The 25,681-nt window shown below is 42.5% G+C and overlaps 1 protein-coding gene across 1 annotated transcript; it reads left to right on the forward strand.

The window, feature by feature from the left end:
* The first annotated feature begins 4,295 nt into the window (after nucleotides 1-4,295).
* lmo1 (LIM domain only 1) lies at nucleotides 4,296-25,681 on the forward strand. Its single transcript, XM_056607836.1, has 4 exons — nucleotides 4,296-4,819; nucleotides 17,910-18,123; nucleotides 23,210-23,335; nucleotides 24,854-25,681. Exons 1-4 carry the CDS (start codon nucleotides 4,798-4,800, stop codon nucleotides 24,957-24,959), a joined length of 468 nt encoding a protein of 155 aa, XP_056463811.1. The 5' UTR covers nucleotides 4,296-4,797; the 3' UTR covers nucleotides 24,960-25,681.

Here is a 25,681-nt window from a genome sequence, read left to right on the forward strand (position 1 = left end):
ACAATGCTTGCCAGGAGGAGACCAAACACAGTGAGTATAACCCCACAAACACACACAAACAGGCACAGACACACAAGCGTTTGTATGCACTCGAACGTGCATCTAAACGCACACACAGACACATACAGAAAAACACACACACACACACACACACAAATGTACACATGCACACAAGCATGCACAAACACACACACACACACACACAATTGTGCAAAGACAAAGACCCTTTTGAGCTAAATTGCCGCTGTACAGGTTTGCTAGTGTAGCATTTCTGTCGAGCAAGATCCATCTTTCTTCTTTAGTCTCAAGGACCTTTAAACAGATCATACCAATAAGGAGGAAGAGCCCCTACAATAAATCCAAAGGGTATAACAATGGGCGCCCCTCTGTCAGTCGTCGTTTCTCGCCCCACACTCCTTGGTAACTTCTAAAAGTACATGATTATGCTAAGTTTGAAGATACCTCTCCTTTTCCAGTCAATCTAACATTCAAATAGAAAACAAGAAGAAGAAATTCTAGTCCATCAAATGTTTTTTTAATCTCATTCCCTGCAGAGTTCCCTCTCTTTCATACAACAAATCCATGTTCTAAAAGATGACAAGCCCTTTAAAAAAAAAAAGTGCAACAGAGTTGCAGTCCCATGATGCAATGCTCCCAGTGGTTACATCTGCTCTGTTCTTTCATCTTTCTCCATTGTTAGGTGGGAGCTGTCACATTAGGGGGAGAATGGTGGCTCCTTCCCACCCCCAAGTACCCCCCCTCTCTTTCACCATTCCAGCAGTTGGCAGGGTGGCAGGCCCATACAAAGGAGCGTGCACCGGGCGCAGAGGGGAGCACCGTTAGAGGAAAAACAGTTTGGGAATTAAGGTCATTAATTTTCCACTTTCAAGGGCTGCCACACAGACGGAGATAAAGTCAGCATAAATATTCTGCCGAAGTTTCTCCTGTTTTTCTCCACTCCCCATTTCCATCGGCAGCCCATTTATCTCTCCGCTGTCAATTAGAAGCAAAAGCAAAGAACTAATTAGGAACTGTGCAATTTTAATTAGCTGTTTTGATAATTAAAGTAATTGGTTCCCTTGTGTTCCTGCAATGTGCGCTGAGAACTTTTTTGATATCTGGGCAGCAGATTTCCCATCCGTTGGTTAATTAGTCACTTTTGCATTAAAAAGGAGCCTTCCTTAATAGCCTTAATTTGCAGTTGAAAAGAGAATCTACCGTCAATAATTTGTGTAATTGGTAACCGTTTGATTGTAATTTAGAGGCAAGGCCGGACAGCTTGGCATGTCTAATTCCTAATGACTAGGATTAAAGTTGGATTAAATGTTTGGGAAAGGAATTCACTCTCCCCTTCTCCTCTAACCACTAAATGACACCTTGTCTGCGTTAGATTGGTCCTGAAATTCAAATTGACTAGTCGAACAGCAGGGCTTACATTCTAAGTATTACTGCACGTACACGGTCTAACTGTCACATTACAATTTAAAACATTTCCATAATGAATCCCAGCTATCTCCCGAACTGTCAAACGTGGAGAGTGAAAAATGCCCTGAAGTAGTTGCAATTTATTCTGTGATCTGAAATCGTTGTGTCAAACCCATATGTGTACATAACACCCTGGCTGAGAACATACAGTGATCCACCACTAGGAGGAGTAGAATCTTAGCTCTCAGAGAAGATATACAGTTCCCAACTGTGCCATGATACTTTGTAGTTGCCATCACTCTCTGAGCATCAGTCAAACAATTAATTTGACTAACATGTTTGAGGTAATAGTCATGGAGTGACCGCAAGTCACAGAGTTTCAGAGTATATCAATTGAAGGTCAGATTACAGGAAGATACAAATGCAATGAAGAGAACATTTTTATCGAATACTGCTGGCAATAGTGTTGCTACATGTTTGTTGTTTGTTTTTATAAGCTTGAAGGTAAATATATGTTTTTGAATGTTCTCAGCAAAACTGAATCGAAGCAAACCAGCCACTACACTGTACACACATCACTCTGCGACTTAATTACCAGAAACAATCTTTTGTATTTTTTTTTTTTATCCACCAGAGCTCTGACAGCCCCCTGATTAAAAAGCACCATTCATCCCACTTAGCTTGAATACAATTAAGGGACATGGCTTTAAAAGCCCACCCCGGAGCCGCTACCCATCATACATAAAAGGAGCACTCTCCATTGAGGTCTGCCTGTAAATATCATGTTTGATATGAGGTTTTAATCTGCTTAGCCATACTGAACTATAGAAAGGGCTCATCCGCTCTGTGAAACCCCTATCCAATGGACGTGTGCCTGAGGACGAATGGAAACACAACACTAGTGTGCTATCTGATTAGGTGGGGTTAATTACGGGAGCACTGTTTTGTAGTGGCTGCATGTGAGAGCCGCCCATAAATAGATGGGCCTGACTAATGTGTGCTCACAAATGAATTTTAATTAGCTGGGTATCAGAGACGCGTGGTCTGTTTTTTTTTTTCACCCAACTGACCCAGCAGTTGGCTGGAGGAGTTGGAGGGTGTCTGCACCCAGGCTGTCCCTGCAGAGTGTGTGCGCCAGAACACTACACAAAATGGCGAAAGGTGAGAAGTCTCACTCATCCCTCTGACCGAGAGATGGCATGTCCCTTGTACTATTGTTCTTTCTGCCCGTTTCGCCTTCATAGATATGTAGATGTTTCAACAATCAAACGTCAATACTGCAAGTCAAGCTCAGATGACTCCCAACCATGTTTTGGTGTGTGTGTCCCCCCCCCCCCCCCCTCTTCTGCACTCCCCCTTCTCCCCGTTTATGATTGTATTAATTATGTGTCATTCGTTTTGCTGGAGGTCAGCAACCATCCCTTCTTGGTCATAAGTCATCAATCTATGTGACTGTGGAGATGAAAAGTCAAGCATGTCAGCAAGGGAACCAGTCAGAGAGGGATCAGCCCATTGATTTCCCACTCACCCAGTCTCCACACAGCCTTCTAGCTTGCATGGGGACTCCAGCGATCACTGGGGTAGAGCGACATGCACTACATATGGGCACAATGCATTAGTATCACTGGGAAACAAATATGTGCACAGTGGATTCATCCTTTGCAATATAATCTGCATAGTGATTGGAACGTTTTGGGAAGTTGTGTTTTACTGCAGCTTTGTTTAAAAGGAGGGTATTTCTAATTGGACAAATAAGCATAATATCTCAATGATTAGGCTCCTCAATGATTGTGGGCGGTGGAAAGCATTGCAACTGGCCTACTCCAGAATGTAACAGAAGGCAAGGACAGACTGAGCGATCGCAATCACACAGACACGGACACACGTGCGCACACACACACACACACACACACACACACACACACACACACACACACACACACACACACACACACACACACACACACACACACACACACACACACACACACACACACACACACACACAAACTGCAGCCTGCTGGCTTCTGACAAACCAGCATTATTGTAACATACTCCGCTCCACTCTCCTAAATGGCCAATCTTTGTTGGATCTCACCCTTAATTGGTTAACAGTCTCTGCAGGGCAAGTGAAAGTGGTGCTATTTAAGGCACCACCATGAAACAGCAACACTTTCATCTTGGCAATAACAGGCAACAATTATATTACCAGATTCGAAACTGAGCCCGCTATCTACCGCTAATCAGAAACGCAGCCCATCTGTTCTGTCTTTTTTAAAGCAACTGTTTATGTATGTATGATAAATGGTTTTGGACACTCCAATTACCACTATGGTTATATGGTGATGAATAGCCTTCAATTAGATGTTATTTCTTTTAAATTCAACAATTTAGTATTTTATATCTATAGTTGAATAGTGGCCAACACCAAATCGGTTACAATAATAAGGCCAACTCTCTCAATCGCTCGTTCTCTGTCGACAAAACACACATGTGCATACACACTTACCCCAATGTGCAGACGTGCGCTCTCTTTCTCTCTATCATGCATTTTCAGACTGGCTGGAAGACGGGTCAGACACGCGCGCACACACATGCACGCATACTTTCCCTTAGCTGTGCTTTTGTGTTTTGTCAGAATTAATGAGAAAAGTTCCCTTGCCCTAGGGGTAATTAGTGTCCTTGGAGTTAAATAAGCTAATACTTAGACACCTCTGGCACAAGCAATTATGTTTGTGTATTGAATAATTGATTCAAAGAGGGGGGAAGGGCTGCTAATCAGATCTGAGCATAATGAATTGATTTAATTAACAGGGGAATCCGAGGGTCTCTGGGAACTGCGCGCATTTATTCAGAAGCAGAGGCGAGCGCAGCACATAAATTGTGAGGGGAGGCGGTGTGAGTACGCTTTTAGCAGTTGTCAGATTTGCAATTGGATTTGTTGAATATAGTTGCCGTTTCGGAACAAATGAGAACAAGGAAAGAGAATATTACAGCGAGGAGAGCTCAGTCGTTCAGTCGGAGCTCCAGGTCCGCACGCGTGCAGTTAGATCAGAGTAGATTTATAGCTTTTCGGCTTTTCGCATGGAATTGAACAGGGGCAACCAACGTTGTTTCACTCATTTATTCGCGTTATTACATAGTTTAGAAAGGCGAATTTCCGAGCGCACTTCCTCGCAGTCACCAGGCGAATTACTGTCGATATCACGAAGCGTTTAGACGACAATTCATCTTTCGAGGGTTTTTTCGCGGTTATCGAGCCGCACGAGTCAAGCAGCCGCTGCGCGCTTCAAAGCCATTTGTGAGCAGCCTTTTTTCCCGCTGGAGTCGAGGACGGATCGCCTGGGTTCGGACTCCTCGTTCCTCAGGACGATGGTGTTGGATAAGGAAGAGGGTGAGTAGCTGCCCTGATGTCGCCGCTTTTCCGGAGCTATAACCTCAACATCAGGGGCAGAAACTATTGACATTCGGGCACGTTGTGTCCCCGGTCACCACGCCGCGAGACACCACGTTTCCCCCTGTTTTGTTACCTGTTTATCAGGGGGAGGTTTAATAGTCAGGCATGAGCAGCCTACGCATGTTGTGGACAAACTTCCCCTATTTTGACCTGGGCACACTGACAAGTTTGCGAGTGGATCTTCAGTTTTGTTCCGTTTTCATTATGTCAATCATTTCCTGTACGACTTTGCGTATATCGGTCTTTGTTTACGATTTGCAAATTACCGTAAATATATAAACATTGCGAAATGGAGCCTATTATATATTGATGGATGCTGCTGCTCAAACATGGACACTGTCCTTTTACCTCCCAATGCTCTCGCGTCTCTGAAGTTACCGCGGCAGCCTTTGACATCATCACGGGATAGCAGATGACATCGGAGTGCTTTTAACGTGATTACAAATTATGGATAGCACAGAGCAACGTTCACTCAGACTCCATCGAAATAGGCCTGCTTCCATTACTTATCTATTTTAATGTATTTAGGTTAATGGGCGAGGCAATCTAATTAATTTCAATTTAAATCAAACTCGCCTCTAATGACGTCCCATTTTGGATGGAACTGATGTTGAGTAGGGTAGATGTGCAGAGACCATTTATTACACCGGTTATACCTGGCAGCTGGCACTTAGTGCACACTTTTTACATTAGATAGGCGCTGGTTAAACTCAGGAACCCATACCAACCCTAGCCAATGATTATTTGAATAGTATTGCCAATTCTTTGAAATAACATAATTCTTCCGGTAAGTCTGTTGTTTGTTGAAGCATGCTTGTCTGATATATACCGAACTGGAAAGCTCCACTCTCACATCCAACAACCTTAATAGACATTTCTTAATCTTTCAATAAATCTATTGCATTTGGTTTTAGCGGACACTCCCCCTCCCCTAGAGTAATGGGTGCATTTGTAGCCCATTATTTATGTTTGAAAATGGATATTTCATATGTAGTGGAGCATCCTTTCACTTAACCATCTAAAAACCAATAAAGGGATTGCGGCAGAAACATAAATTGGTCTGTCTGGCTGAATCCATGTTGTGCTGCTAATGTACCCAAATTAACTCAAATGTAAATTGCCTCCTTTGGATGTCTGTCTTGCTAAAAGTTCCCTATATGATTCATGATTTGGATTGCTTTTAACAGTTATTGGCTAAGCAATATGGTAAATGTACAAGGTGATGCAAATGGCATTAGTGGGAAAGGATGCACAGAAGCATGTAATGCAGTCAATACTACATTAACTACTGATGCTCAATTACAGAACCAGGGAGAGTGGCTTTTAGGAGCATTAGGACTTGCAGAAAAGCTGAGATCACCTGCTGCTCATTGCCTAAAAGCTTCACCCTTTACTTGCTGGTCCCGACCACAACAACTGTAGCTTTTTTTTTTGAAGTAAGTAGTCAAAAGAGATGCTTGGATTGTGACGCACCCCCTGACTGTGGCTCTGAGTGTTTATTAGCTCTGAAATGAAAGGCTTGTCAATTAGACTCGTCTTGCCTAATGTAGATGCATAAATCAGTGGTTGTGTAGGAGGAAGCCTTATGATCAGGCGCTTTGTATCAGTGCAGCAGCGCTTTGTCTTAGAATTGTTGTTCCTTAATGCGCGTGTGTGTGTGTGTGTGTGTGTGTGTGTGTGTGTGTGTGTGTGTGTGTGTGTGTGTGTGTGTGTGTGTGTGTGTGTGTGTGTGTGTGTGTGTGTGTGTGTGTGTGTGTGTGTGTGAGAGAGAGAGACAGACATGTTTTTACGGCGATACTGAAGCGTTGTTGTTGCATAGACTTACTGACCTCTTCCAGGAGGAGCACAACAATCATGGGAACAACTAATTAACCAGACCAAAACAGAAATTAATCTTATTAACCTACATCTCTGTCTCAGCTTCAGTAGGTCAATATTGTTGCTTACTGGTTGTCTATTTTTCTAATTATGCAGGCATAAATAGGCTATTTGAAGCTAATGGGAATAGAGGTTTAATGTTAGTTTAACTATTTGCAGATATAGTACCTATATTGTATAGTGCTTTCTGTTTTGAAGAATTTGCTTTACTTCCTTTGCACCCTCTCCCACTCCCCCAAACTAAAATATGCCTCAAGTAAACATTACAATTTTCTCTACGAACGAAGTTCAAAAACATATTTCATATTCCAGCGTCCAGGACCAGTTCTCAGTTTGCTTGTTCATCACAGTGAGCCACCTGCAAGAGAACAAATAATATATGTTTTGTTGTGGGTTGGCTATTTGCATCATTGGACTCTTAATTAAAGATGTGCAGAAGTGAAGCCCCTCAATCCTCATATAATACATTTTCTGCCACCTTTGCTTTTTAATTTACAACCGTGTAAGCACCCTGTCCAAAGGAATTTGCGCATTCATAAAGCATGTGATTGAAAAGCAATGTTTCAAATGAATACAGACTGGTGATCTGTCGGATGGTGTAATAAAACTTGGGCTTCAGGCTTAGATTTTATTTTGAAATAATAAGAATTGCTTCATTCTTTACCGGCGTTACCATGGTAATGCCGTCTTGTAGCAATGTTATATTGATTTATAAAGTGGACAGTAATATTTATTTTCTGTTATTTGATTTCTAAGGGTTGATTTCTAATTTTCAGATGGAGATTACTTTTATTCATTCCTTAAGTCCTTTCACTTTCCAAAGGAATATAATTTCTCTGTCGCATTTTCTATTTTTGCAGCTTATTTGTTTCTGCTTACTTCAAAATTACACTTGGCTCTCTTAAACATTGAAATTGTATCTATTTCTTGCCCTGGGCCCAAACAATATTATAAATGTATATAGTTTTTCAATATACAATTTGCAACCTCTTACCTGCATTGTTTTTAAAATAAAAAGGGGAACAGCAAAAAACATTACAAATAAACAAAACAAAACCTTGACTGGTAGCATGCAGATGAGATAAGCATAGATTATACGCGTTTTACTATCCTCGAACATGTATGCAATATAGTTATATATTTGCAGTGTTTCGCTTTCGGCGCCCCATTCGTCAATCCTAATTTAAGAAACATTTAAAATTCAACTACACATGTGCAACATATAAAGTTAAATGCCCTACATCCTACATTTGATTAAAATCAATACATTTAAGTGTTTTAATTCTATGGTCTAATTCGCTTACATCATAGGTACTGGTCTGGTGAGTGCTTGAGTTTTTCAAGGCAAATCTTTTTTTGCCCCCCAGCATGAAATGCACTAGATCCATATCAGCCATGATCGCCTCACATCTGTGAGTGTAGGAGATGTATATCACCTTCCATCATCTTAGTGGATTTCTAAGGCTACCGGATGGACCCCCTCCTCCAGCCCCCCACGCTAAAGAGCACCCACCTGTCTCCGTATAGAGTTGCATTCATCAGGGTCATACACGTTATCAATGATGGGCTCCTGGGCTGATGAGAACATCTTGTTTAAGATCGACCCAGCGCACTTCTGCAGCTACTGCAGTGCAACAGAGGGACGTCATAATTTCCCTCCATTTATTTTTGTTTTATGTAGCCCTTTTGAAATGTGGTGTAATTGATGTTGAGGACTGTGTGCATGAAGGTATGTGTGTGTATGTGTTATCAATTTGTTAGTGTGTGTGTCTGTTGCACACATGTGTATGTGTTCAGTCTGTCTGTGTACATCAGAGTGTGAAGACACAGTTGCGTATCTGATAAAATAAGGAACTATTAATCAGGCTGTAAAGCCATATACCGATCTTTACAAACATCACAAAGAAAGCACTTCATCAAATCCAGAGATAAGCCTGTATTGAGATAAATAATGTGAGAAGACCTTTTAAACCTATTCCCAGCCATCTCATCTGTCACCTGGAGCAGGAAGATACATGCAGACATACACCAAACGCAGTAGCAGTTGTAATATGCAACACTGTTGTTGAACCAACAATCAATTCCCATGGCATTTGAAACTGTTGTTTCCTCCTAATCTGAAGAACCCGGATTACAGAAACCATTAGCAAGACGTATGTTTGATGCTTAGTTTTCTGAAGGTGTGGTACTGATACTATTAATTATTATCACTCAATTATAACAGTGCTTGATGACTTTTCAGTTAAGATTTGCACATTTATACTTTGTATCTGACACAATCAAAATAAAACTTTAATAATCAATCCTGGAAAAACCTGATGGTATTGTGTGAACGTGTGAAGTAATGTCTGTTAAAGCATCCCTAAGTCTCACAGCTATCCAAATACTGCATGCTTACAGTTGTAGTTTAGAGTCTTAATCCTTAAATAGTCACCGGGAAGCATTAAGACTTAAAGGCAGGCAGGTAGGTCAGGGGTCAATCTAATCTGTGTGTTTTGTGTGTGTGTGTGTGTGTGTGTGTGTGTGTGTGTGTGTGTGTGTGTGTGTGTGTGTGTGTGTGTGTGTGTTTGCATACTTTGTATGCATGTGTCCTGGGGTGTGTGCTAGATTTTTGTACTGTATTCACAATATGTGTGAGTGTGTGTTTGTGTGTGTGTGTGTGTGTGTGTTCCTACATATTTCAGTTTCCCTCATCAACTGTTTGCTTGTGAGATAATTATGAAGATTCAGAGACAATGATTTACTCTGTTCTTGTTTGGATTGTTCTAAAAATCGAGTTGTTGTGGTTCTGAAATACAAATAATCTGTTGAGTTTGACGGTGTGAAACTCACATTTTAATTTGCACACTAAAAATATCTCTATTAAAGTATTAATTTCACCATCAGTCTAATGTGATCATGCATAACCTATGAAAGCAATGTTAAAGGGGAACCATCACGCCCGCTATTATCTAATAAAATATAGTACTACTTCATACACAAATACATCAAATCCATTTCCGCAAATTAATTGCAAGAAAGTTGGATAATTGACGTCTGGTTGGGGTTTGCGTTCTTATTGGTCTGATTTTGAGTTGATGTTGCCGATGCCAATTTTCTTCATAACACGCATATGAAGAAGTACTCTTCTATAGAAAAAAACGGTAGGTTGGCAGCATACCTTTCAGTAGCCGTCATGATGCAATAGCTTTTTGTACACGGCTACTTTCAACTTTCAAAATGTTTTTTCTTTGAACAAAGTCGTTTTCCTATCATCTTTGTAAGAATGAAATAACTGCACAATCTAATTATGAGCTTTTATGTAAACATACTAATGTGAAAAAATATGCATCTTCCGAAATTCATGACACAGTAACATAAAATGCTTGGCAATGCATTGTCATACAAAACAACTGTTGAAAAGCCAATTGTCTTCTTCGTCAGCTTATCTCGTCGACAATTATCTGTCACCTTACCAGCGTTGGTAAAGGTTCTGCCCTTTTTGAAAAGGCCTTCAGCGCATGTGCCAGGCCAGTGGCTGGCAGGCCTGAGTTTGGCAACGCAGTGCAACATCACATCCAACTTCTTCCCCCCCCCCCCAAACTCCAGCCACTCTCATTATTTACAGGAGATGGGGTGTGGAAGAAGGGGGCTTGAATGACATTAGGAGGCCTGTCCTGCCAAATAAGTGCCCCCCTCTCCCCCCTGTGGGGAATGTGCATTATTCAAGATTAAACAGTGTCACACAGAGCAGCACAGTATGGTGTACTCTCCATTTTTCTACACACTGAGGAGCCTGAATGGCACACCTGTCTCCTGGCATATCCTGTGAAATAATAAGAGCACAGTAATTGCCGGGGAGGAACAATTTCATACACCACTTCCTAACCTTGTGAGTGACACACAACTTTAGAGGGCTACGTTGGTTCCTCTCCGAATCAATTTTTAATGTAGACCAGTGTTTGTGCATTACTTACTTCGGCTCGGTGGCAGAGAGTGGCTATGCCAGGCCTAATGGGGCTGTATTTCTTATTTTTTTTAATACATTTTATAATTATTATGTATTTTAATTCCTGTGATGAATCATGAAGAGGCGGATACAAATATTGTCCCTTTACTGCAAAAAAAAAATCGAGTTCGAGAAATAGATTGATTTAGCCAGCTATTCAAATGTTAATGCATTCTATGGAGAGTGAACTGTACTTGCACCTATGAAAATGAAGATGCATTCATCTCCCTGAGTTATTGACAGTTTGCCGTCACTTATATTGAAGTATGGTCAGGTAATGGCTTTGAAGGCAGCTTTATCCACACAGGGCGCCCAGACCCTCAGCACACAAGGACCAACAGAATGCCCACAGCTGATTGGCTGGGTGCAGTGGCAGGTTTTCTCTTCTCTTAATGTCAAGCCTCAGGCACTTTTATGATCTGTCTTCTCTCAGAGTCCTCGTGGGTTTTTAGTTGTGGTAATCCAGAGTGATGAAACCCTGAATGTTATTTTTTTATTTCTGTATTTTCCGCTCCTTCTCATTCATCTTATTCCCCCCGTCTCATTTTTCCTTCCCTCCTTCCCTCCATCTGCCTGTGCTGTTGACAGCTCACCTTCTCCACGCTGTAATCTCACCGTGCTGGTGAGCAACCGAGTGTTGGAACGAGTCACTTTCTGTAATAATATGAAAACTCTGCCAGTTTCACGTCTGAAAATAAGCAGTAATGAATTTAATTAGAAAGCTGTTGCATATCTCTGCGATAGAGTTCTTTTAATTAACCCCATGTGAATAAATTAAAAATAATAGGGGCCTGGAACATGTGGGGAAAGAAAACAGGCTAATGAAGTTATCCGTTAATTGGTACGGCATCTGCAGCCAAACCACACTGAGCGAGGGGAGCCCAAGGAGCTCGGAAGAATGCCTTCTGTGAGCACGGCCCCGGCTCTTTAGGAAAAGGGCCACAGGCCTCGGTGGCTGACTTCAAGTGTAAGAAATGCACCTCTGACGTGATGGAAATGACCGCGCGGCCGGGGGAGAAAAGACGAGCCCTGTTCCAGGACGCTCTGCGGAGACTCCCCACGCCGGGCTTGACGCGGGGCCAGTGTTATTGCAGCCCTAATGTGGCCGGCTCATTTGGAGCGGATCAGGAGTAATTATGGTGGGGAAAGTGGCTGCCGACTGCGGGGTCAGGACACTTGTAACATGTGAAAAGAGCAATTATTCCAGGAGACAAAACCCCCCCTTATCCTGGCCAGGGCCAGGGTCAATGCGAGGGACGGCTGGGCTGCGTTTCGCCCGGGCCTTATTAGCCAGTGCCGGCTGCGTAGTTTGAGAAAGTGCATCTTGTTAATAATGAACAGTCCCCTGCTCATGTGCAGCGGGCCCTGCCGCTCCGTCTCCCTCTTTCTTACTTACTGAGAGTGTTAATTATGTCATAAGCAGAGCTTGCAAATAGACGCTCTTTCACCGGGGCCAGATATACCTCAAGCTGTAAATCTGGCTAACAGTAGTGCAGTATCATAGATGGATCTTAAATGGAGAACGGCTGGTCTCTGTCCAATGGAGAAATGTGTGTGTTTTTTTTCTGCAGCAGCCATGTGTGTGAGTGTGTCCGTCTGTGTGTGTGTAACCACTCATATATTTTATTTCGTTTTCTCCTTGCAATCTGCTCTAAAGATGGTGGGGGGGGGGGGGGGTAAATGAATCACAGAGTTGCCTGGATTGTTCTTATCTGTCTGAATACATTGAACGGTCCGCTTTCACTAAGCATGTGTATTCCAGCTGATATTGTTACCAGATGTCTTGCATTTTGTCTTGGCAGTAATGAGAGATGTGTCCACGGCTCAATTACAGTAATGACGGGAGCTGAATGAAAAGGACAGATTCACACAGACAATAGCAAGACATCTGCCTGCGATCCTTATTAACCTTAGTGGTAGACGCCAAGCCTAAATTCTCTTTGGGATTGCCATGGCCACAACATTTACAGTGCTGGCTAAAAAACGAAAGACTGGGAATTCAATTAGTAACTATAGCCCCCAGAGCTACAGATTAAATTCAGATCTTTTGTAATTCGGCAACAGTTTGGGATTTTAAACAGTTTAACGACACATGTTTCTGTCTAGCTCTTTCCATGAATTTTAAGTGAAGATTTGTATTCAGTTTTAGTATTCAATTTTAGAATAACACAGTATAGTATTCATTTACAGATTCTAAAATAATCACCTTCCATTATTTTTGGCATTTCTGAGCTTTCTTATGTTTTCTTATGCCAACCCCTGCTGCTGTAAAATATAATCAACCTTGGTATTCTGCAAAAGTGGTTGAACTTTCAAACCCCTTCTAAAAAGCTACTTGGCATTACATGTGATCATCCAATCTACCTTATGTAGCTCAGCCAACCTCTGCAGCTGGTATAAGAGTGTGAGGACGTGCAGTATGTACAAACAATATCTAATCGTCCGACATATATAATAGAGACCGCAAAAGTCTCAACAGTAGCAAATCAAAATGTCACGATGACAAAGCGATCTATCCAACACTACCTGTTTAATGATCATCCTTATTGATCAATAACCTTGTTTATCGCTGCGGTGGTGTTGCATGCATATTCAATTATCCATACTACTGTGTGGTGGCAGACAGAGAAGGATGTCAACTGAAAGCGGGAAGTACAACTGACTGGAGGCTTTAAGAGTGTGATTAGGGTGTCCCACATGGAACAGTTTAAAGATTTATCCTGTCTAAGTAATGTCAGAAGTTCAGTGCATCAGTAGACGGTGATGACGGGCGGACGAGTAAAGTTGTTTCATTGGAATAGACGTCATTAATAAATTGACCCTGATGGTCCTCCTGTGCATCCTATATTATGTTGGTCATGTGATGTCCACACCGGCTCAATGCAGCTTGGGGTGGTTACAGGCCTCCAGACAGAGGTCATTGCTCCTCTCACAGAATTCTCGCTCCCCTATCGTCCTAATAATGTAACAAAAAAAAACATCAAATCCACAGTACTGAGTACATCACCGCCCCAGTGGGGTTCAACCAACATCTCATCACATGTTTTTGATATGTGACGCTTAAATAAAAAGCATAAGCCACAAAATGGGAGATTGATGGTTAGTGGGGTCATACCAATGGTACACTTGTAATGCGTGGCCCGTTGTCATTTAGACATAAACGCAGGTCAATTCTTACCAAAATCTTCTGAGCTACAAAAGGACAATAAGTAAAGGCATAAATAATAAATAAGACATAAGGCAGCGAATAGTTAGAGAGTTGTTGGAGGTAACTTGTGGAAACTTTTAAATATAACACAAATCATATAATAAAAGACAAAGAAATATGATGACTAATTATACATTTGTGGTTCCTGACCGTAAATATGAATCTGAATTGAAATGAGAAAGGTCATTGAATTGCAACACATCCAATTATTCTTTTGATCTATAATTTCTTTATCTGGGGAACGTATTGCCATGTATATACGGTAATTGCATTTCATTGCTTACAAATGTGTCTTGAGGTGTTTCAAAAGGATTATTTTTGATTCAAAGCTTAACATATCAAAAAAGGGTTGTCACATTGATTGGATTTCTGATAACTGAACAGATAAATGTATAGGTAAGTGTAAATGGGCCAACGAAAGAAATTGGATCCTATCTCTATAATGGAAACTACATGGCCTGACAGATTCCTTAGGATACAAAAATAACACCTGTACATATTATCGGAAGATAAAAAAGTAGAGATGGAAACCGGCACACATGACAGGCTCTTTATAACAAACGGTAATGCCAAACAGAATAAAAAAATAAAAGATATTTGGCAAACAATGCGTTGTTCTTTTGAACTTTCAGAAGTCAAATGTGCGTGGAGTACGATTCAGGACATAAAGAGTCAGTCAAGAGTCTTTCTTTTGGGGGACATGGAATGACACCGGAAGACCGGAGTGGACTTGTATCTGTTAAATGGATCGGATTAAGTGGAGGCCGCTGCCTGCTTGGCCGCTGTTTCCTTTCATAATGCAGCTTTTCACTCCTCTAAACTTTCTGCTTCCCACTTTCAAACAGCACAGACTGATGACAGGTGCAAGGAAACATCTCGTGGCATTAAGGGACTTGGCAAGACCTTTACTTTACACAAGCCGTCTATTCTGACACTACTCTTTGTTTAGAAACTTTATGCTTACTGCTTGCTGCGGTATTATTGAAGACATTTCACAAAGGCTGCCTTTGATAGAAACAGCCAAGCTTGTAGCTGTTGTTCGGGACCAGCTCTAGGAAAATTGGGATCAGTTGAAAGACTTTTTGTCCCCTTGTAGATGTTGGAACTATTTCTGTATTGAGACGTCATCCTCTCGAAACAAGGGTTGAAGTGTAAACTTCGATGAGGCTGGTTTGAGTATGTTTGTAACTAAGTGTATAGTCCAATAGAGCTTCACACAGTGACAGACTCACAGGTTAAGCTATGGCCTTTGCAGTATTGATGTAAAACAAAAGAACGATATGTTTTAAGGGTATATAGAGGGTAGGGTTCTCAACCAATTAGAAGTAGTACTATGGTGGTCGGGGGACGACCTTTGTGTATAATTAGTTTTCTTATTTAAAGCAAAGATTTTGAGTAGAATAACTAATTGGCTGTCATGAAAAGCAAATTAAAGAATTTTGTGTGATTCCACAAGGAATAGCTTTAACCTGCGTCTCCCGCTCCATGCATGCCTTCAAACACACACACACACACACACACACACACACACACACACACACACACACACACACACACACACACACACACACACACACACACACACACACACACACACACACACACACACGCAAGGTAAATCAGATACGGATATACACACACACACACACACACACACACACACACACACGTAGGCATTTTTCCCTCTCCTCATTAAGACTGTTTTTAGTTCTGTGGAAGGCTGTCAGGCGAGCCCCGTTGGCATACCTGCAGAGAGCTCCCCTAACAAGCCATGAAATGCAGGTAGCAGACACCGCCCTTAGCTAGTGTGGCATGCATTTGAAGCTTTTTAGCTTCATTTACACTGAACATTGGTATTTATAGTGGGTTTTGTGATCCTAATGTGCCAGCTTCAAGGGGTCTGTTTTGGGGAGCGCAGAGGTGCGGGAGCTGCAGGGCAGGCCCGGCACTAATTGATGGCTCCCATCAACATCGCTGGACCAATTAGCCTACCCTCTCTCCACTTCTGATAGAGGAAGAGGACGGCTCAACACCAGCCGAGCACTTACCCACACAGAAACCAAAGCCCTAGATTTGACTAACAAGCTCTCTTCTTTCTTTCACTTCCATTTTAAAGGGGAAATTCTAATTATATTACATTCATAGCATTACTGATGTGTGCAGGGCTAACCATTTTCCAGGGCGAATCTGGACCCAATGACGTGCTTTTGTTAGTCCATCTGTGTAAGCACATATGTGCAAAAGCTTGTTAGCTGTGTGCGTGTGTGTGTGTGTGTGTGTGTGTGTGTGTGTGTGTGTGTGTGTGTGTGTGTGTGTGTGTGTGTGTGTGTGTGTGTGTGTGTGTGTGTGTGTGTGTGGTTGTGTGTGGTTGTGTGTATGTGTGTATGGCACATATACATGAGATAGTGAGACGTACTTCCCGATAGCAAAATAAACAACGGAAAGATCGAAGTTATTTATTTGGTGAAAAACCCCAAAAACCTGACAGGCGTAAAGGAAGAGCACGGTTGCACACAGAGCAAGGCACTACCCGGGTTACCCACAGCGTCTCCCTTCATCACGGAGCCAACCCTAATGCTAAGGGTAACACCGAGTGATTCCAGATACACAACAGCAGCCCTGTGTAGAGACACACATGTCATACATCCGTCCTAGCCCCGGTTACATGTATGTGTCCCCACCCGTGTCGCTGCACGACACGGGTATACGATAAATAAACCCTCAACGCTCGACACTTGTTCTGGACCGAAACACACCTTTTAAAAACACATTTCTTTTTCCTTTCGCGGGGGCTTCATAGACACAACGATACAAATTACCGATTGAGCCCCCTGCGATGCCTCGCCCGGCGTTTCTTTTTTGAGAAATGTGTTCTGAAAGTAGAGTGGCGAGTGGCGTCCACTGTGTGTTCTTTTAGATGGATCAATAGCTCAGTGTGTGAGAGTGTCTTAAGAGCTGTTGTCTTGTGCTTTCAGCTGTGGCAGACCTGTTAGTGCTGCGGAGGGGAACCGCGTGCCCCTGCCTCTGTACCGGCGGTGGCCTGGGGGGGGCTTTTAGTCCAAACACAAATGTCAACCACACATACACTATTAGTGTTTAGTGCAGTTATTAAATGGACTTTATTTGTCCTTTAGGAGGCTAAGAGGCACACTTAAAGGGGACCTGCGCGACAGCGGGGCAATTTGCGGGTTTGGTTACTTAACTGGTTCGTTGCAGACATGTGTACGGATAAGTGTATAAGGAGCACGGGGGCTGTGTCTATGTGTGCTTTCTATGTGTGCTCGCATGTACAAATGCATGTGTGTGCGCGTGTGCGTGCCTGAGAGAGATTGAGTGCACACTGAAAGGCACTTAGGCCATAACATATCTCACTGGGGTCTGGTAGCAACATTTTTGTGGTCACAGGCTTTTAAAAAGGTTAATGTTAATCTATACCAAACAAAGCCCATGAGAAGCTTTTACAGCTGTGGACAGTTGAGTGAAATGAAATGGTAGGAGGCAAACACACTATACAGCATGCTGTAAATACCGCAGTCAGCGAAACCAACAAATGCGTGCGTGCATGCGTACGTGTTTGCGTGTGTTTGTGTGTGTATGTGTGTGCATCTGTGTTTGTGTGTTTGTGTGTGTGTGGGTGCAAAGTCCTGAAATTGCAACTAGATGTGCCACACTCGGAAGCCTGCATAAAGTGATCAAAATAAGTCGTATTCCTTGTATTACAGCGTGTTCCCAGGCAGTGGCGGTGGGGTGAGTAAGAGAGTAGTCCGCTGTGACCCGGCTGACTATCTACATGGAAGAGTGTTTTCTTTAATGCATATGAAAGCAGGGAGTCAGCGGGCTGTGGCCGAGGCGCCTGGACAAGCAGCGGCGCTTATCAAAAATAGAACATGAAAAGTCACTCGTGTTCCCGGGCAGTAAATCACACGTGGCTACTTGTCTCCTTATCGCTACAGGTGTGCCGATGCTCTCCGTCCAGCCCAAAGGGAAACAGAAGGGGTGCGCTGGCTGCAATCGCAAGATTAAAGACCGCTACCTGCTCAAGGCCCTGGACAAATACTGGCACGAGGACTGCCTGAAATGCGCCTGCTGCGACTGCCGCCTGGGGGAGGTGGGCTCCACCCTCTACACAAAAGCCAACCTCATCCTCTGTCGCAGGGACTACCTGAGGTAAGAGACGCACAGCCCCCTCCGATCCCTCATCCCTCCCAGAGCAGATAGGGGGGCTGCCCAGCCTTAAGGACCCTTGCTGTTATCATGCTGCTCCTCCAAATTAAACAGGATTAGTTTTCCCGAACCCTTAATAATGCCAGCTTGTTTTCCGTCCAATCATTGAATATCTGCTGAGCAATACTGTGCAGCTATTTATAGAAAAAGTCCTAATGTTGTGAGATGATAGACTATGTTAGACACAAAAGCATTTTTATTTTGCCAATTTTACTCCACACGATATACATTTTATTTTTATACATTTGTGTTTGCATCAAGAAGATTGCCTTTACCATGAAAAACCCATAATATATTTCCAAACTATACTATAAAAACTAAACTCAAAACTTGAAAGAGGATAGGTTCTGCCAATTAAAACAAAAACATATAAACGTATTGTGCCGATTTACCTGTCACCGATCTAAAAGACAAAAACCTTTCATGTGTTAGTACTTTTGCTGTGTGTGTGTCTTCTTTTCCTCACAATTTCACTGCCCTTCCCCATGTTTACACGGAGGGGACAGAAGCCCCCCCCCCCACCTTGGGGTAGCTTTGAATCTGGGTAGCGCTAAAGCTGAAGGCTGAGGGATGGCTCCAGGCTGGTGCCTCGACCGTTGTCTGTGGACCACCCTCCTATCCCCACCCCCCTCACCGCTTCCTACTGCCATCTGCTCGCTAAATTAAACATGATCATTTCCTGGGCGTTAAGTCCCATTCCCAATGAGATCCCGACATTTATCCTGCAGGTTCCCTCGGGGCCAACTTAGAGACCCTGCCACCACAGGCCTCTCCCTCAGTCTCCCTGCCCTGTGCTATCATGTCCCCCCCCCCCCCCCCCCCCCCAATAAGACTGTTCACACGCCCTTCCTCTGCACACACCCTGCTTTGAATCAGACCCGCCTTCACTCAGCTATTTGTAATAACTACGAAAACCTGTCATTACAAATCCTCAAGATTAACCTCATGTAAAAAATAAAATAGCATGCATACATACCCAACAGTAACGTAATCGTTTAGTTCCCTACCGGTTCCCTGCGAGGGCTTACTTGCTCACTACTGAGATGGGCCATTATCATCCATCAGTGCTCAGTAAGAGTTGGATGGGTTTAAGATACAGTGGGCAAGGTCAGGCTAAACCCTCTGCTGTCCCCGGATGGGCCAAGATGAATAACAATAAACGGGTAAATGACACGCGATGGCAGAAATAATTAGGCGCCGTCGCATGAACAGACTAACCCCATGCCTCCCATCAGCGGGGCTGGGGTGTGTTCACAGAGCGAGTGTGCGGCGTGTTAAGGCAGCGACGCAAAGAGCACACGCCGAGCGCCATCTGAGGGAGGACTGGCGCCCAGGGAAAAGTTTTCAGACGAAGGAAGATCAGTGGGAAGCGGAGAGGTCTGTGGGAATACGAAGAACAAAACGACACTCGGAATCAGCAGGAAACGACACGGAAATGAGAATAAATGAAGGGGAAGGGGGGAGAGCTATCTCTCTTGTGTTGCGACATCACCGCTGATGCCGAACACTAAAAAAGATCCTGCTTGGATTCGCTCCACCCTGAAACAAAGACATAATGCTTAAAGGCTGGCCATGCTTGAGATTAATAATGTTACGTGTTGTTGTTTTTCTGTTGTTGAAATTTTTTTGTAAACGCATATCTTTTTTTAACCCTCAAGATCCCGGCTGGAGATGCTAGAGATGAATCATGTTATTTGAAAAAGATAGTTTAAAGAACCCCTTTAAAGAATTAAAGTATTAAAGTAATAAGAGGGTATTTAACTCACTCCATGCCCCAAAGGGCCTGCCTGCCTTGCTCTGTGCTACGGAACAAAGACTGTGCTCACCTGCAGTAATGGAATTAAATATGGGCACCAAATCAGCCTCCTCTACAGCCACACTGCATAAAGGACAAGCGGGTGGATCAAACACACTTCATATATTTGCCTGGGATTGGAGCTGTGCCATGTTCACATTAATTATACTCGGAGCTCCATCTGTGTTTGTCCTCCGGTAACCCTGGCAACATCTTCAATGCACCTTCACTGTCCTGAAACGAGCACCAAAGTTCCACAAGTTCACTTTTAATCACTTTGACAGACAATCCCATCAACTGAAAACAGCTGCAGTTATTAGCATGTGATTCACACACTTGGGCTGGGCTGTATTGTAGTGAAGAGCGATTGATTCATTAGGCCTTTCATTCCTTCACGGAGGCCCAGGATGGGGTGACCTCGCCAGAGATATGACGAGCAAGGCTTGCTTTTGATCATCAGGCGCTCAAGATCACCAGGAACCCAAGCAGAATCATTGATATTCTTACGTTCAGAGATCAGAGTGGACTTAACAATTACTCTACTCCACACAAAGTAATATTCTCAGCAAATTCTGAACATAGTTACCATGTTTATATTGAAATCTTTGATACAATTATCTGAATATAATTGTATTTGTAACATATGTATTTCTGCCTGGGGATGCATGAGGAAATGCTAAATATTTATTTATAAATGCATTATATATCTCCAGGTATAAGATCTGAAAGGCTAGAGCTCAACTGCAAACAAGGTTTGGAGTAAGCAATGCAGCATGTTAGTGTTGAGGAGCAGTCAGACATGGTCTTGACTAGTAAAGCGTAGAACAGAATGATACAGAATGCACAGTGCCACTAAAACTAATAAAGTTGAAGCTTTAACTCTTTACTGGAAGCATGACTTTAGTATCTGAATCTCTAACTAGGATGTGACAGATATTTTACAACACTGTCATTCTGTAAAAGGGAGTTAACCGAAGATTGTCACCTGTGGTTTAGCTATCCAAATCACCAAAAATTGTGAAAAGGATAACAAAATACCTTCTGGCATAATGTCTGCATAATATGTAGGCTAGTTATGTTTGATAAAAACAATAAATTAAGTAATTAATGAGAATACTTTCTTTTTTGATGTATAAAAGGTAATGGCAGGTCTTTCGACTCTCTGCACCAATGTAAATCGCCACACAGAGCCTGTAAAAGAAAAGGTCAGGCTCTTACCAAACAGCATTTGTCATATTTAATTGCAGAGGATAGACTTGGCTTACATACCTCTAAGGACCAAACTGCTGGAGGTGGTTGCAAGCCCCTTAAACTTAGGGTGGGGATCCTTCAACTGTGCTCCCTTGGGGAACCTCATGAGGTGTTTATCTCAGCATCCAAACATGCCTCTAATAGAATGTCCACTAACTGAACACATGCAAGTTACACAAAGAGCAGTGTCCACTGTGAAGAGGGTAATTGCCAAGAAAGGTTACAATAAGTAAGAGCTGTTAACGATGTCTGCGGTCAGGATCCCTGCACGTCAGCCTCAGTAATTGGGCATGGCTGTCAAGGTTCTTTCATAGCCCTGGTTCTCCCTGAGAGACCTCAGTGCATGACCCCTCGCGAAGGTCGAGCCCAGGTCGAGAGCAACAGCAGTTCAACCCATTAAGCTTTGTTAATTTTATAGCTTTTTTAGGTTGATATGCTTAGTGGTAGAAAGCAATGTATCATGTGGACATATTTTTCTTTCAAGTACCTAATGAGACATAATGAGTTGTTGTACATGGTTGTTAGTGGTGCATGTAAACACTACGGTTGGAATCTCAATATGCGTTTACCATAGACGGTTCGGAATGAGGTATGAAAAAACATTATAATACAATAGTCAAAGAAAATACAACATCTGGCATTTAGTAATGATCTCACAAAAATATAAAATATGTATAAGCATGACAATAGTTTTTTATTTTTACGACTTTAGATGTTCAAGGAATAGGCATCTTTAAATTAGAGACAAGATTATAATTTAAAATAAATCCATTGTTCCATGGCTTCACATTTAGAGAAAGAACAGAAAGTTCTCTTTTACAAAGTTGGGCTCTGTGGGTGGCAGATGTCCTATTACTCACTTAACTCACCAGTGAGGCTGATCTTTCTCTTACACACCTTCTGAATTGGACTATTTCTCGTAGCAACAAACAGCTGTGCTCTCCAGGCCTATATATTGCAGTCTCCGATTTCCCCATTCCTCAGGGGCAGCAGGCCCTAATTAGATGCAGGGTCTGCTGTAGAGACTCTCTCTCTAACAAGGTGAAAGCAACTGGAGGGGACTTGCAATAATGAAGCACAATATCAACTTGGTGGCCCCTCTCTCAGAGTTGTACAACTTTAGCGCAACGTGTTTAACATACTGTTGGAATGCCAGTCTACCGTGGCCTTATCCCCTCTCGCGCAACTGAAAAGGACCTCCCCCTTCCCTTCCCAGAATACATCAACTATCTGCGATTCAGAATCTCCAAATTAAACCCAGAAGCAGGTGCTTGGAAAATGAAAATGTAAATGCGACGGGCCAAGTGTTTGGGCTGTCGCTGGCTGGCGAGAATGCGGTGGGCACGTGTCTCCTCGCTCTGCTTTTGACCTCCAACCCTTCTCTCCTATCTAATAAGCTTAAACAAGCAGCGGCAAAAGCTTGGTTTTCAAAGCCTCTTCCGTGCTCTGCCAAACATTTAGATACCGCTCCAAGGTAACATCTCCCTCCACTATCTCAGCACCAAGCCCCCCCACCAACGATTCAGAGAATCATGAATGAGCACATGAGAGAGAAGGGAGCTTTTTATAACATTTGACTACGGTGTAGCATTGAGCATGGCGTAAATAACCTGGTGTGCTTTGCCTGTATGCAGTCTTACTAGGTACTTCAGATTGAACGAAGAGAAACTTGCAAGTTTTCAATCATTTTGCCTCAGACCTGTTTTTTTGGCCTTTTTGCATCCACTGTCAGAAAATCTTTGAGAACGAGATTAAAACCTGGTGATCAATTTAATTAGATCATTAGCCAAGAATTAGCATTTATATTTTCAATCCTAATTAAGAAAAGACATTACACAATAGAAAGTGTGTGCCAAGAAATATTAGTGTATACCATTAAACATCTAAAGACTGCCCCAATTTGTTATTTGTTATTTTGTGCAGCTTTGTATTTTGCATCAGCATATTAAGGTTAATCTTTGTGTCTGTGTTTCTGTATCTCAGGCTCTTTGGAACGACAGGGAACTGTGCCGCCTGCAGTAAACTGATCCCAGCCTTTGAAATGGTGATGAGAGCAAGAGATAATGTTTACCATTTGGACTGTTTTGCCTGTCAGCTTTGTAACCAGAGGTAAGGACCGAGATCAAATTGGTTCTTGACAATTAGCTTTTTTCATGTCTTGGTTGAGTTTTAAGAGTTTGGGAGTAACTTTAATACAGATTGACTAGTCAGTGAATATAAAGGCTGTAAAAAATAGAACATTTTATCAAGCTGAACACATACTATAGCTCAAAACAAAGACTTTCACCTTCAATAAACTGGATTATTAATATTGTCATACCTTTTTATTTGTACTTTTTGTTTGGTATTAACATGTACACTTTGATAACAAATGCATCAGCGGTCAACATTTATTTATACAAATTCAATTTGACTGGTTGGCTGATACAGCACACCTTACGCTACATTTATAACAATGCTCTTGTATTTATTTCATTATATTCTATCAAGACCTCTCACTGGCCCTTTTGTCTGGGTTTTTGTTTCGGGGCCATGAATTGTGCAACAGCTAGACTAGTCCAAGGCAAGGTCAAAGTGGATATTTTAATGGCCGTCTGGTGTTACCAGACACCACAGAAATAAGCTACCTCACAGACTTGGACTTACATGGATTTGTAAATGTATTTCCTTAGAGATTGTAATTATTAATGAATTATGAAGGCCATAACACATGATATGCCATACTTTAATCTACTGTTAATAATAGAACGAGCCTGCCAGCAGAAGTTTCTTTTCACGGTTGAAAGATGCGGTTGACCCTATTCCTGCACTCAGCACAAGCTCATTAACCTTAAAGAGACCAAATTCACTTAACACGACAGGCACCTGCTCTGAAGGAACACTGGCCCGAGTCTCTGGAAGACAAGCAGCCAGCTCTAACAAGGCACCGCCTTGCCACGACTGTGACTCTACTGCCAGCCCAGACACATTACAAGAGCCAAGCCATGCTCAACTTTGCTCTAATCTCGTCTACCCTTGAGTCTCATCATTGAGACGCCGTAACGGCAGCAAACAAAGAGGAAGATCGCAGTGGGGAAGAACATGGCTACAGTCATTTTACCCTACTGTGCACGTTCCCTCTTCTCCAATTCTATTTTGGACTTAAGAGTGAAAGAATTCTCGACAATAGGCACCAAAAACTGGTGTCTAAACTCAAGCCTGTGGCGGGGTATCCTTGGAAACCGCTGTGGTAATGGTGCTTTTCTTGCCAGGCCTGAGAAGGTTGTCCCTTCTCTTACTGGGCACCAAACCCTCTGTCTGTTAAGTTTGAAAATGAAAACGTTTGAATCTACCTTAATTTGAAGCACAGCCTTCAAAGCCTGGTGGCCACCAGACAAGTCTTTGAATCCCAAACAAGAAACAATGCTGTTGTTCATTGGGTATAACGGAAAAGTTGCAAGCCAAATGTTTTCAATCAAGGCAAGGAGCGCAGTAATGGAAATCAACGGCTGCTTATTCTACAACTGCCAGAGCAGAACCGAGTCATTATCAGTTTATCAGCACACGCTCTCTCTCTAATGACACCCAACGGTGGTGAAATTTGTCCTCTAACGTTTGTCTTTCTCTTTCCACCTCTTCTGCCAACAGGTTTTGTGTGGGGGACAAGTTTTTCCTAAAAAACAACATGATTTTGTGTCAAATGGACTATGAGGAGGGGCAGCTGAACGGGAGCTTCGAGACACCGGTCCAATAGTCGCACCCGACGGCGGCAGCAGTTGGCCCCCACACGTACACACGAGATGTTCTGCTGCACTTGGACAGAGACAAGCGTCTGCTTGCCTGCAATACTTTTTAAAACACCTTTATCAGCCCCTAAAGACTCTATTGTAAATGTTCTTCTCCCCCTACCCCAACACTGAGCAGTTACAAGTTTTGATGTACAGTTGTGCCTGCTTAGCTGAGCACTGTATTGCTTGTATGTTTTTTTTGTGAAATTTGTTTAGGAATTATTTTATTTTTATTATCCTTTTGGAAATGGTTATTTGGAGGGTATGTACAGTCTGTTTTCTCTGTATATATAAACTGGAACAATTATTTTATGAAATGTAATGCAATTTTATTACTAGTGTCAATTAAAAATTCTTAAATGTTCATAGTGAGTTTTTCTCTTATACTAAAAAACCAAAGTTGTTGGAGATGGTTGGCCCATGTGTTGAAGTGTAATCATAGCTCTAAAAGCCACAAAGTTGTAAAAAGCCTTGCAATGGGAACAACAAATATATTTGAAGTCCTTTTTTGAAAAAAGAAACATCATGAAACAAACAACATTTTATTACATTTTGCAGGGTTCTGATGGAACTATAAATGCTGTTGAAAATGACCTAAATAAGATTTTATTTGGAATAAAAGAATGCTTCTCCAAACCGTGTGGTGTTGCGCGTGCAGGTGTCCTGAAAGCCAGTGGGTCGAGTGGAG

Source organism: Gadus chalcogrammus, chromosome 14 (genome assembly GCF_026213295.1).
Source record: "Gadus chalcogrammus isolate NIFS_2021 chromosome 14, NIFS_Gcha_1.0, whole genome shotgun sequence".
Classification (NCBI taxonomy): Eukaryota; Metazoa; Chordata; class Actinopteri; order Gadiformes; family Gadidae; genus Gadus; species Gadus chalcogrammus.

Bases quoted from the DNA above. Each gene is read 5' to 3' on its own strand.
- lmo1 (XM_056607836.1), top strand. From the start codon at position 4,798: ATGGTGTTGGATAAGGAAGAGG. The intron at 4,820-17,909 runs GTGAGTAGCTGC...TTATCGCTACAG, and splicing joins GGTGTTGGATAAGGAAGAGG to GTGTGCCGATGCTCTCCGTC. The intron at 23,336-24,853 runs GTAAGGACCGAG...TTCTGCCAACAG, and splicing joins TGTCAGCTTTGTAACCAGAG to GTTTTGTGTGGGGGACAAGT.